Below are 13,647 nucleotides of genomic sequence, written 5' to 3'. Positions count from 1 at the left end.
TCTCCCTGGGCTGAGATTCACCTCCCCTCTTTTTCCCCTTGTCCCTTTTTACATTAGAAATGCATGCATCACCTCCTTGAAACCGTTTAACGGCTCAGACACCACCGCTCTATGGGACAGCGAATTCCATAAATTCACGACCCTTTGCAGCGCATAGCTTTATTTCCTTCCTATAAACAATCATTTTGGCAGAATTGCAAAAAGTTTGAATTGCATTCTCTTCCACATATTGATCGCTGGTGGTGGACAAATCTTTTTGCATTATGTTTTTTGTCGATTTCAAAAATATTAGATAGATGATCAGATCTAAATATACCTGAATTGCACAGCGGGTCTCCAAGGTGGATTAGTGTACCATATTTCTATTTTATGTCACCTACAACTATAAAATTAGATCTTGAAGCTATTTGTGTCATGTACCCGTTTTCCTGTCACTGCAGGTATTGATCTGAGCTGCAATTTTGGATTGCCTGTCCCAGTACCTCATTGACATTTACTTCTTATCTGCTTTTTATCAGCGTGAGTTTATTACACTCATGAGGTTATAAATAATCTATAATGTGTATGGGTATCGAAAGTTTGGAAAAACTTTGACTTTTGGCTCTCGAAGGCCGGTAAGACATGAAAAACGGCAAAGAAACACCGAACATTATGTTGTAGTTCCAAGAAGCTCCATTGCACAAACTAGTCCTTCGGTGAGAGAGCTGATTTTTTTCCTTTAATTCATTCGGGTGACATGGCGTCGCTGGCTGGCCATCATTTACTGTGTATCCCTGATCACCCTTCTAATCAATGGCTGCCTAGGCCATTTTTAAGGGCAGTTGAGAGTCAATCCCATTACTGTCTATCACATTTTTCTAAAAATTGGAAATGGTTTCACAGTCACCAGCAGATACCTAACTTCAAATTTTTAAATTTTTAAATTAAATATGGTAGACTAATCCACCTTGGGGACTCGCTGTGCAATTCAGGTATGTTTAGATCTGATATAATGTTTTTAAATTTGAAGTCAACTTCCATCAACTTCCAAGGCGGGATTCGAACCAGGATCCCTGGTCTCTGGCAGAATTAGGCATTAAATATGAAATGTGAAATGTCTATCAGAAGAGGTAGAAACATTCGGGTGTATTTACACGGAGACACTTCAGAATGTGAAACTCGATCTTTGGAGAAACAGCGTGATGAATTTATGGCACAGTTTGAAAAATACGGGCGGGAGACAGGAATAAGTAGAAACAGAATTCAGGGTGTAAATGGTCATTTCGCATTCCAGTGGAGAAAGGGTGTACGAAGACGAGCTTCGACCAGCTGGACCAAGTGGCCTATTGGTGTTAAGTGGAAAGAGTAGAATGTTTTGGAGAGGACAGGAACAACCAGCCAATAGACTAAAGAGATTGAAATTCTCACATACCCTGAAGGCAGTTCCCAGTGAGTAACAGTTAAACCACTGCGGAAACTGAACAGTCTGAACCAACCGACAACTGAGAGGAATTAGGGCAAGTTTTCATGACGGTTAGAAACCGCCATGAACAGACAGAAAACAACTCAGATGTAGAAATAAAATGAAATCAACTTGCTAATATGTAGAATTGATGGATTGAAAGAGATAACTAGCCCAATGGCAGACAGGAGTTACCTTGCAGTGTTGAACTGCGGCCGAAGGTCATTTTTTGACCCACGCGTATACATTGTTATTTCGGTATAATAGGTGCGGATGCAAATTTCTGTTCTGTGCTGAAACTTGATATTTACAGGGTCACAAGACTGCTGATTTTCCTTCGGGCAATTAAATCTAGACAACAATTGATTCATTGAAGAGAAGAGTGAGATTTACGATTTAGTTTTCTGGTTCGCACTTCACCAATATATTGATTCGTAGATATTTAATAAAAATAGAATCATACTCAGCAAAAAATAGCACAATTCTGTCAATAATGGCAGAATTTGAAGGTGCTGCCAATGTACCCATTCGCTCTTCTTTCGTCCCCCTTGGAATCCTGTCCTGTCCCAGAAGTTTCTCCCCCTCAATTACCGTTTTAAAATTAATGTTAAGCCTGCTTCCAGCGCCACCCATTCTGCAAGGCATTCAGGTCACTGCAAATCTCCGTGAAAAAGAAGTTGGACGATCTGCCACGCTTCTTTTTGTCCTCCAATAATCAATGCATTTTGAAATAAATTCATAGAATCCTTACAGTACAGAAACAAACCACAGCCCACCCAATCCCAGTCCCTAGTCCCATAATCCCTTCTAATCTCCCTCTCACATTGGGGTCAATGTCAATCAACGAAATCTGCACAGCTTTGGGCTTGTGGGAGGAAGCCAGCGCACTTGGAGGAAACCCACACGGACACGGAGAGAACGTGCAAACAGTGCCCCGAGTCTGCAATTGAACCTGGGTCCCTGGCGCTGTGAGGCAGCATTGGCAACTGCGTCACTGTGCCGCCCCTAAATTCAATTAAACATTTTGCTGCAACCGATAGGTATTCACCCGATTGACAAGTTTCCGGGATAAACGGTGATAAACAAACAATTTATTTTATTTCTACAGTGCAGATTCCAGCTCACTTGTGTCACCACGTTCCCTTGTACAAACCTGTGCTGCCGATGACACGTTTATTTTAAGCTATGAATATTCAGGTCTCTGTCAGTACACAATACAATGGTACCGTCAGACCCGAGGACAGGCTCCGAAATGTGTGCTTCAGACACACACTTTAGGAGAGGAGAATAAAGCCAATGCTGTCAGGGGGAGAATTTCTGCTTCTATCCAATCTTCAGTCTGAATCAGCCGGTTAAAGGTCTCCAAACTTCAACTGAGCGACTCTGCTGATTCTGACTGTGAAATGAGTTGGCGCACAGCACAGTGACACAGAACACGAAAGAGCTGTACATAACCCTGAATATGGTGAAGTTTACAGGCATAGTGATTTCAAATGGGGAAATAGCTAGACGGAGGCCTGAGCTTTGTGAGGATTACAGACATAGTGATACAGAACACAGAGAGCTGAATAAAAGCCTGAACATAAATTACAGATTCTTGTAATGCTCACCATGTTCAGGTTTCTGTACAACTCTCCCAGTGTTCTCTATCACCGTGTCTACAATCCTCACCATGTTCAGGTTTTTGTACAGCTCTCTACGTGTTCTGTATCACTGTGTCTGAAATCCTCACCATGTCCGGGTTTTTGCACAGCTCTTTCCGTGTTCTGTATCACTGTGTCTGTAATCCTCACCATGTTCAGATTTCTGTACCGCTCTCTCCGTGGTCTGCATCACTGTCTGAAAACCTGACCATATCCAAGTTTTCGTACAGCTTCTCCTTTTTATGTATCACTGTGTATGTAATCCTCGCCATATCGGGTTTTTGCACAGCTCTCTCCTTGATCTGTATCACTGTTTCTGAAATCCTCACCATGCTCAGGTTACTGTACAGCTCCCTCCTTGATCTGTATCACTGTGTCTGAAATCCTCACCATGCTCAGGTTTCTGTACAGTTCTCTCCTTGTTCTGTATTACTGTCTCTGAAATCCTCACCATGTCCAGGTTTTTGTATAGCTCCCTCCTTGTTCTGTATCACTGTCTCTGAAATCCTCACCATGTCTAGGTTTTTGTACAGCTCTCTCCCTATTCTGCATCACTGTGCTGTGCGCCGACTCAGTGCACAGTAATACACAGTGGAGTCGCTCAGTTGCAGCTTGGAGATCTTTAACCGGCTGATTTTTTCGACTGGGTCGATAAAAGCAGAAATTCTCGCCCCGGCAGCGTTTTCTTTGTTCTCCTCGCCTGATGTGTATCCCTTAACCAGGTATTTTGGGCTCTGTCCTGGCGAGTGACGGTACCAGTCGAGTGTGTGTTGACAAAATCCCTGATATTCGCAGGTTAAAGTAATGGTGTCGCCAGCAGCACGGGTTTGGAGAGACGGGGTCTGTGACACAGATGAACTGGATTCTGCCGAACACATAAAATAATGCACAATATTTCTATGATGCCATTACCTGCGTTGCATGTTAGTTTGCCCGGGGAAACATAATCGCGTCAATAGCTGACCATTTTGTCGCAATTATTTCATTGAAGGGTCTTCGACATTTATTAACTATAATTGATAAGAGGGTGGCATAGTGATATTATCACTGGATTAGTTAGTCCAGAGATTTAGTAATCCATGGAATACCCTGGGGACACAGGAACGAATGGTGCCACGGCAGATGGTGAAATATGAATTTCAATTCAATCTTGATTTGAATTGCACAAAAATAGTTGAACCAAAGTCTAATGATGACCATGAAACCATTGTCCCTTGTCGTTAAAATCACATCTGTTTCACTAAGGTCATTTAGGGAAGAAAATCTGCTATTCTTATCTGTGCTGCGTACATGTGACTCCAGATCCACAGCAATGTGGTTCCCCTTAAATGCCTTCTAAAATGGGCTTCACAAGCCAACCAGTTCAAAAGCAATTAGGAACACCCACATCCCTAGAACGAATTGAAAAAAATGGCAAAAGAGCGAGGGGCAGATATTTAGATGATTTTTATTTTATCACACAGCGAATTTTGCTCAGTAGGATATTTTCCAGCTGTGATATTGGAAACATATTCAGTAGTCATTTTAAAACAGCAAATGGAAGAAATCTCCAGAATCAGATTAGAATTCCGGGAGTTTTAAAGAGCAGGAAGGTAAAATATGTAAAGTTCAGCAGCACCTGCAAAGAATAGCCACTTGGCCAGAATGATGCCCTTCTCTGGTTTCTCATTTTATGCTTTCTATTTAGTGTCTGCTTCTTGGCGATTTCCAAACCTGAGGAAATTATATGAAAGTTCACTCTTCTCACTATAACAATTGCTGTCCAGAGTAGATTAACTGAGGGTAACCCTGCCTTTTTATATCCTGGCTCACAGCAAGATTCAGGCGAAGACAGTCATACTCGCCCAGCGAAACTGATTAAGTGAAACTGATATTGCATATATGTGTCAAAGATCAAACTTTGATACAGTTTAACTCTTTACACAGTTTCGTCCATCAATTTTGTATTTTATATTATTAGAATGATTTACAGTTAATACCAGCGGATTTCTAAATCTGAGTTGTTCTCTTCCTACTGCTTGCGATTTTTTGCCAACATGAGAACCTGTCCCAGACAGTCTCCAATGTCAGTTGAGATCAGCGTGCTCAGTTTCCCCGACTGACTTGTTCACTATTAGTCACTGTGAAATTTGCCTTTTCAATGTGCCTGAGATTTTCAATTCCTTCCATGCATTGGTTGATTGTTCCCCATGTTTTGCAGTCAGAACCCTCTCTGCATTTTACATTCTACAGATTGTACAGAACAGAAATTGGCCATTCGGCTCACAGTACGCTTGTCAGCACGGCACACGTGCCTACTCCCCTCTCACACTCGATCCCCAACGAAACCTTTGTACACTGAACACTGCGTCCTTCTCCCTGCTCGATTTTTCACACCATCATAAAAAGTCCTTTCGCCATTCACTGCAACCACTCCATGTGGCACCGCACTCCACTTTCTGCCCAATTTCTCTTTCTTTTATCACACTGGCATCATATTCAACGTTCCTTTAATCTGAATCATTTTCCCCACACGTACATTAACGAACTTATAAAATAATGCTAAAGATTTATATCAACACCAAAAACAGAAAAATGTTGGCAAACCTCAACAGGTCTGACAGCATATGTGGTGAGAAAATAGAGTCAACGTTTCCAGACTGGATAACCTTTCATAACAGCCACAGGGAGAATCAAAGTTCACACTAGGGCAGAAGCCATAGTGTTCACAATGTGCGCTATTTGAAACCACTTGGGAGACAGGAAGCCCGCGTGTTATTAGTATTATCCAATACCACCACTAAATCATTAAATGTCATTATGGGGTCAATGACATTGCCTTCCCCGTCCGATGTCTCACATTTGGTGGTCACACACCGCTTCAATCTGGTCCCACACTCGGACCCGACTCCAGTTTCCTACTCTGCTCCCAAATCTAAAACTGCAGTTGAAAATCTTCCACAGGAACCCCCTTCCCCCACGTTGCTCTTGTAGTCACAGACGATTGAAGTGATCAGATTACAAGAATGAGCTGAATGTGAAAACTAACCTGGATCGCCTGTAACACTGGCGGATTTGGAGTCACTTACCAGCTGAGACAGTCACCACCGTCCCAGACCCATCTGTAAATCTCCATTCTCCCCACAGTGTCAGCGCTGTCACTTAGCCCAGTACAAGAATGACTTGCAATGTAAACTACCGGGAAAAAGTACTGAATAATCAGCGTTTATCAATTATTCAGGGTTTATAGATCAATAATGAAGAATGATTGTTTTATATCTCCCATTTAAACAAACTGTTCCTTGCGACATTCTGAACTCTTGGCAAAATGGTCCAAGAACAGAGCGGAGATGGACACTTCGTATAAATAGAATAAAAGGTTAAAGGAAGATAACTGAATGGAGGAAATTTCAACGAAATTCAACCATGTTGCAACGATAGGAACAAGAACTCGCAATCTATGGTCCGTGTCCTGGAAATTATTGCTTCGTTTGTTCAGAAATATTGAAGTATTTGTTCTCCTGTCTTCCACTGTGGTGTTCCATGTGCGTAGTACCAGTGCTGAGCTTTACAGTAATAGGTGGCGGTGTCTTCAATTCTCATATCCCTAATTTCCAGCGAAAATGTCTTTTCTGCTTTATTCACCAGCACAATAAATCTCCCTCCGCTGGAGATCCGCTCCCGCTCTGTCCCGGTCTGGGTTTGTCTGAAGAAATGGCCATTTTGTAACTCATAAACACCACTGAAGACACAGTTGATGGTGAGAGACTGACACTCCTTCCGGGTCTCCGCTGCCGGGCTTTGTGTCACTGACTGACTAAAAAATCCTGCAAATTAAACACAGAGAGTTTAATGGTCCAGCAGAGCCGAACTGCACAACGGGGCTAAAACCCCACACACTGTCTGTAACTGAGATGGAATTGGGGCAGCGTTATGTCCAATCCACACAATGTGGGTTACTTTGATCGGTACTCACGGGGTAAATAGGCACACACGGTGAAAACAAGAAGGATTCCCATTGCTCTGCTGCCTGGAACTGAGGTTTATATGACGGGGAGCTGAGACTGCAGAGTTGGACTGCTCTGGGAGACTGGAGCTCAGAGCTGAATTGAAATGCTTCTGACCCGAGGATTGGTAAATTAGGCCACGCCCATCCTTCAAATTAAATTCAAGAATTTAAATGGTGAATGTAGCTGTGAACTTTCGGTCGAAACTCCTCGGCAGCCAGAACACAGAGACTCATCCCGCGACCCACAGCAGTGAATGCCTTGGTCTACTTGCTGTCGAGTAGATTATTTTTTGTTATTAATTCCAGGGGTGTACCTTGGCTGGCGATGGCAGCAGACATTACCAATCCCTAACTGCCCTTGATAAGATGGTGGTAAACTGCCTTCTTGAACGGTTGCAGTCCCTGCAGTGTAAGTACACCCACCGCGCTACTAGGGAGGAAATTCCAGTATATTTATCGAGACCGAGGGATAGTGAAGGCACGGAGGATATTTCCAAGTCCGGATAGTGGTAGTGTTCGCATAGCCTTCTAAATTGTATCTGTTTTGTGTCCGAAATGTGGTGCTAAAGGAGGTTTCGTGAGTTCCTGCACTTCATCGTGGATATGGTCTGGAAGTTTGCCATTCTACATCGTTTGTGGAGTGAGTGAATATTGGTGCAAGCAGCACGAATCAAACGGGGCTGCTTTGTCCTGAGTGCGACGTCCTACATAAGAACATAAGAAATAGGAGCAGGAGTAGGCCATCTAGCCCTTCGAGCCTGCCCCGCCATTCAATAAGATCATGGCTGATCTGAAGTGGCTCAGTTCCACTTTCCCGCTTTCTCCCCATAACCCTTAATCCCCTTGCCTATCAAAAACCCATCGACCCGCGTCTTAAATATATTTAGCGAGGTAGCCTCCACCACGTCAACGGGCAGAGAATTCAAGAGATTCACCACCCTTTGAGTGAAGAGGTTCCTCCTCAACTCTGTTCTAAACTGCCCCCCCTTATCTTGAGGCTGCGCCCTCTAGTCCTGCTATCCTTTCTGAGCGGGAAGAACCTCTCCACCTCTACCCCATCCATCCCTTTCATCATCTTATACGTCTCAATAAGATCCCCCTTCATCCTGCTAAACTCTAACGAGTACAAGCCCAGTCTATTCAGCCTCTCCTCATAGCTCAACCCCCTCAACTCCGATATCAGCCTAGTGAACCTCCTCTGCACTCCCTCCAAGGCCAAAATATCCTTGCGCAAGTGCGGCGACCAAAACTTCACACAGTACTCCAGCTGCGGCCTCACCAGTGCCCTGTACAGTTGCAGCAAGACCTCCCTACTTTTATATTCAATCCTGTAAATTGGAATCTCAGTGTCCAATTTTAGAACCACCTCCTTTGTCTGAGTAAGAAGCACAGCTTCACTGGCCTACTAATTGTACTTCCTGTTTTATTCAGAGCAGCTGACTCAGTTTACACTCCTTACTAGCCAGAGTCAAATAGCGACTGATAGGATCAAATGAAATCAAACCCACAACACAGATATTAACTGCGAAACAGCGGGATGCTTAGGTGGTTTCTAACAGTTCGATTCTAGCTTGACATCCGGAACCGTTCAAAGTCTGTGGGAATTTCAAATTTGAGGGAACAAAACTGTGAAAGAATTTGGGGGCCCTCGTTTTGATTCTTGTTCTGAAGATCGGTGAGTCCTTTAGCAATAGAACGAACTTTTGTAACAAAACTATTGAAGGAGGGATGGATGTGGAAACAAGGGGTGAACTATGGGGCCTTTAAGGGGATAATAGAGGGTGGATGGATGAACGGAAGGACAGTAGGGTGGATGGAGGAACGGACAGATGCGAGATTTGAATGACCATTCACTTTGACTGGAGTGAAATTTACAACAGTTCGCTGTAGTGAAAAATTAATTCCAAACGGCGGTCGCAAACAACGGGTATATTCACATTACCATGACGTTAATTGTATCGCAGCTCGATGTATTTCCATTCACTGGCTTCCAGCTCTCCACTGACTGGTAGAGCAAGACGGCAAAAGTGGCATGGTTGTCTTTTGGAAGAATGAGTCGAGTCTTGTTCTGTACTGGATCGGCCTGACAGATTGGACTCTGCAGTTTGTTTTTTCCACTGCTGCTGGGAACAGTTAGGTGGTGGTTTCACCTGACGTTATCTTGGTTTCCTCTGTGTGTGTGTGTGTGTGTGTGTGTGTGTGTGTGTGTGTGTGTGTGTGTGTGTGTGTGTGTGTGTGTGTGTGTGTGTGTGTGTGTGTGTGTGTGAGGCTGACAGCTCAGTTAACATTTGACCATTAAGCAATCCTCAAATGCATTACTCCAATATAAGCAGGTTCTTGCACGAAGGTGGGCCTTCTTTCTATCACTGTGCGTCTGAACACGCAGTAGTAAGTGGCAGCATCAGCCAGGCTTAGGTCGAATATATTTAAACTGATGAATTTGTTCGAGGCCTGGAGATCCACATAGAACCGACTTTTAAAAACATCTGCTTTATCTTCATAACCATCAGGATCTTTCCGCAAAATAAAGATGGGCTGCGTGTCTGGAAATTGTCGGTACCAGTACAGCCTATAATCGCTCTCCGTGGTTTGATAGTTACAGGTTAAAGTCACGATCTCGCCTTCTGTCTTAACATCTGATGAGAGCGACTGGGTGACAGAATCTCCATGAATCAGATCTGAAATTAACAAAATAGAAAATGTTCAGGCGGGCGGATCATGAAAGAATGATTTGGAACCAAGTTTGGGAAGCATGGCATACGGTCAATGTATTTTGCACATACTTACCTATCAGGAATGGTGCCCACATTACCCACACACCGAGCAGCCACATTGTCGCTGTCCACTCTGTAGAAGGGGAGCTGGGTGTTTGATTTCATCAAGTCTAATCCTTACCCTCAATCATCAGCTTCCTGTCTACAGATGTTCTCAGCGCTGTACCTTCTGCCCCCAGTGGTGCTGCGTAACACCCAGGTGGTGAGATAACAGACAGTAAACAGAGACATAGTGAGCTGGATGACAATCGCAAGATAGTTATAAATGACAACAGCTGTTTCCTCCTTGTTATAGCTCTTTTATTGTGGGAAAGCTTACAATTTTCCTTTTGTTCTACTATCCAACAATTGCAGTGCATTTTGCTCTCTCGTTCTTTCTAAAGTTTCATTCCAGACTGTGACCAGTCCCGGTGTGACAAGGTCCTGATGTTAGTCCTAAAGTATCGTTCGATAATTTGGGAACTTGTGTAATGGGAACAGGTCTACCCATCGAATATTTGTTACATAACTATAGGAATAACAACATTGAAAACGAATAAGAATATTTCAAAAGAAGAGATTGTTATCAGTGTTAAAATTATGTTTCTGCATTTCTTCCCTCAATCAGATTTTCTTCAATAAATACACTCGCTCCGATAATGAATTTAATGCAATGTCCTTCTGCCCTCTCCTGTGGAAAAAGAGCACTACACTATATAACTAAAACAGCCTGTTTTACTTCTGATTCCAACAACTGCTGATTGTACATTCTCCTCAGTATGAAATATATTTTTAATTTCTCTTCTTTTTGAATGCGCCTGGTGATATTGAATCTGATTTTCATTGTTGCAAATCATCGATCATCAGATGTTCCAACAATCTTTTCAGAGCGGATTATGGATATTGTGTCGCTCCATCTCTATCTTCAAGAGTTCAGGTAGAAGTAGAAGGGATGACTTTAAACTTTGAGGGATGACTTTACTAAATTTTGATCTCAAAATTTGGGCTTAAAGTTTGTTATACCCAAAAGTGACAGAGCATGAGCGAGATGGATACTCAGCAAGAGCCTGATGTCCTCGTAAGTGAGTCATTGGGAGTAAACGTGCAGTTACAGCAGGCAGTAAAGAAGAAAAATGATTTGCTAACCTTCATAGCAAGAGGACTTGAGTACAGGAATAGGGATGTTTTGCTGCAATTCTATCGGGCGTTGTTCGGGCCATATCTGGAATATTGTGTGTAGTTTTGATGTCCTCATCCGAGAAAGGATGTCCTTGCTATAGAGGGATTGCAGAGAAGGTTTACCGGGATGTTAGTTTTGTCATTTCAGTACAGAATAAATCATTTAGAATTATATTTATTAGAGTTCAAAAGAGTGAGAGGAGATCTCATAGAAACTAATAAAATTCCAGGAGGATCACATAGACACATAGAAGCAGGAATACGCCATTCAGCCCATCGAGCCTGCTCCGCCATTCGTTTTGAACATGGTTGATCATCAAATTTATTATCCTGATTCCTCTTTCCTCTCATATGCTTTGATCCATTCAGTCCCAAGAGCTAGATCTAATTTGTTCTTGAAATCAGAAAACGTTTTAGTCTCAAATACATTCTGTATTCGTGAATTCTATACATTCACCACCCTTTGGCTGAAGAAATTTCTTCCCATCTCAGTTCTAGTAGGCTTACCCCTTTTTCATCAAACTATGACCCTAAGTTAGAATCATAGAAACCTTACAGTACAAAAAAGGCCGTTCAGCCCATCGAGTCTCCACCGACTACAACCCCATCCAGTCCATACCCCCATATCCCTAATATTTACCCTCTAATCCCTCTAACCTATGCATCTCAGGACGCTAAGGAAAATTCTTTAGCATGGCCAATCAACCTAACCCGCACATCTTTGGGCTGCGGGAGGAAACTGGAGCACCCGGAGGAAACCCACGCAGATGAACAGAATGTGCAAACTCCACACAGACAGTGCTAACCACTTTGCTACCATGCCGAGTTATGGACTCCTCCATCACTCGGAACATTCTTTCTGAATCTACACTGCTTAACCCTGTTAGGATTTTATAATTCTCTATGATATCCCCTCTCACTCTTCGAAACTCCAGTAAATACAATCCTAACCGATTTAGTTTCTCTTCATATGATAAATCTACCATCCCAGAAATCAACCTGTTAAATCTTCGCTGTGCTCCCTCTCGAGGATTAGACAGAATAGATCCAGAAAGAGTTTTCCCGATGATGGGGGAGTCCAGAACTAAGACTGGCAGTTTGAGGGTAAGGTTTAAACCTTTTGGGACTGAGCTGAGCAGAGATTTCTTCACCCAGAAAGTAGCGAAGTCATGGAATTCACTACCACAGGAAAGCCGCTGAGGCCAAAACGTTGTGTGTTTTCAAGAAGAAACTAGATGTCGCTCTTCCTTCTCGAGAATTTTTGCCGAGTGATTCCTAAGTTTAGAATCAGATGATGCAGAAAATTCTCCAAAGGTCAGTTAATGTTGGTGGCAAATCCTGAAATCCGAATGGCTTAGAAATTTAAAGCATTTGGAGATGGGCATGATAATCAGTACATTAAGGATACACGGCGATAGCACGACTCGAAACAAATTCGGCCTCCTGAAGGAGAAATTAAATTAGTTCCACAAACCTGTCTCTTGTCCACATCAATCTGTATCCACATTGCCCCTGCTGCTTCCTCCTGTTAAAATGAGCAATGATACATTCTACTGCATTTTTCTTTTGTTCATTTGAACAACGAAATGTATTCCATGACCTTTAAAACAAATTAACATTTGGCAGTGGTGTGATTCGAACACAATCTCCCACAGTTATTTGCCACGCTGAATTTCGTTATATAAACTTGTCATCAGCGCTGCCAGAGGAAGCAATTGGCGTCATATCTGGTGCCGCCAGGAAACAGAATAAATGGAGTCAGACAAAGTCATAAATCCCATTCATCCTGCTCCACCATTTAATAAGATCATGGCAAATAAAGTCACCATAGTCCCAGATGAACATAAGTTGTTATTTATTCTTCAGATAATAAAAGAATAACATTGCGGGTATTGAAATCTGAAATTAAAACAGAAAAATGCTGGATCAACTCAACAAGTCTGGAGAAAAACAGAGTTAACGTTTCAGATTTAAACCATCATCCTCCAGGGATATTCACCTTATTTGTATATTCACCAGATTAAGATGCTACAGGAAAGTAAACAGAACAGTTTAAAAGTTGAGGATATTCTTATTGAGCAGCTGAGAATGCTCGAGGGGGAATTGGCTCCCTTATGACCTTATTTCCCATATTCTAATCAGTGCGGTCAAGGCAATGGTTATGGTGATGTGAATGAGTCAGTGTGGCTGGATGATCTTATAATTTCAGGTTCTAGTATCTGTGGTGATTCGGCCTCTGCCAAATTTCCAACTGGTTTGCTCTTTGAGGCGGGCTTGTTTCTCCTGAGGCCTCTCCCACTCTCTGTGTTTGCCAGAGTGACTCAGCTCACCGATGTGAATAAGCTCGTTTTTCCAACACAAACCTGATTCACATTAGTTCAGAAGGTCATGTCAAAATGTTTCCGATAAAAATAATTAAGCTGAAAGATGTGAGAGGAGTCTGTTATGCTTAGAAGGAGCTGCGGCAAAGAAGCGGAAGATATGAATGATGTTAATGATGATTGACAGGAATGCATTGTAACCTTGGCGATTTTTTCGATCGAGTCCATTTTACACTTTGAAATTAGAATAACGAGATGCCATTTGGAAATGCACATTTGCTGTCTGCCTATTTTAGGACTTGAAGTAGCGTTGCCGCAATGT

General features: G+C 42.6%; 1 protein-coding gene and 1 pseudogene across 1 annotated transcript; both read right to left on the bottom strand.

Annotated features, from left to right (window-relative positions):
* Window positions 1-3,635: 3,635 nt before the first annotated feature.
* Window positions 3,636-7,082, bottom strand: LOC145363559 (uncharacterized). Its single transcript, XM_080218745.1, has 4 exons — window positions 7,040-7,082; window positions 6,596-6,890; window positions 6,153-6,193; window positions 3,636-3,949 (listed from the first exon to the last, which is right to left on the bottom strand). Exons 1-4 carry the CDS (start codon window positions 7,080-7,082, stop codon window positions 3,636-3,638), a joined length of 693 nt encoding a protein of 230 aa, XP_080074871.1.
* Window positions 7,083-9,367: 2,285 nt separating this feature from the next.
* Window positions 9,368-9,905, bottom strand: LOC145363558 (T cell receptor alpha variable 38-2/delta variable 8 pseudogene; annotated as a pseudogene).
* Between the last annotated feature and the right edge of the window lie 3,742 nt (window positions 9,906-13,647).

The sequence above is a fragment of the Carcharhinus amblyrhynchos genome, unplaced genomic scaffold, assembly GCF_965287045.1.
Source record: "Carcharhinus amblyrhynchos unplaced genomic scaffold, sCarAmb.v2.hapA scaffold_39, whole genome shotgun sequence".
In the NCBI taxonomy this organism is placed as follows: Eukaryota; Metazoa; Chordata; class Chondrichthyes; order Carcharhiniformes; family Carcharhinidae; genus Carcharhinus; species Carcharhinus amblyrhynchos.
The sequence above is the reverse complement of the archived record's forward strand: the minus strand, read 5'-3'. Positions and strand labels throughout refer to the sequence as shown.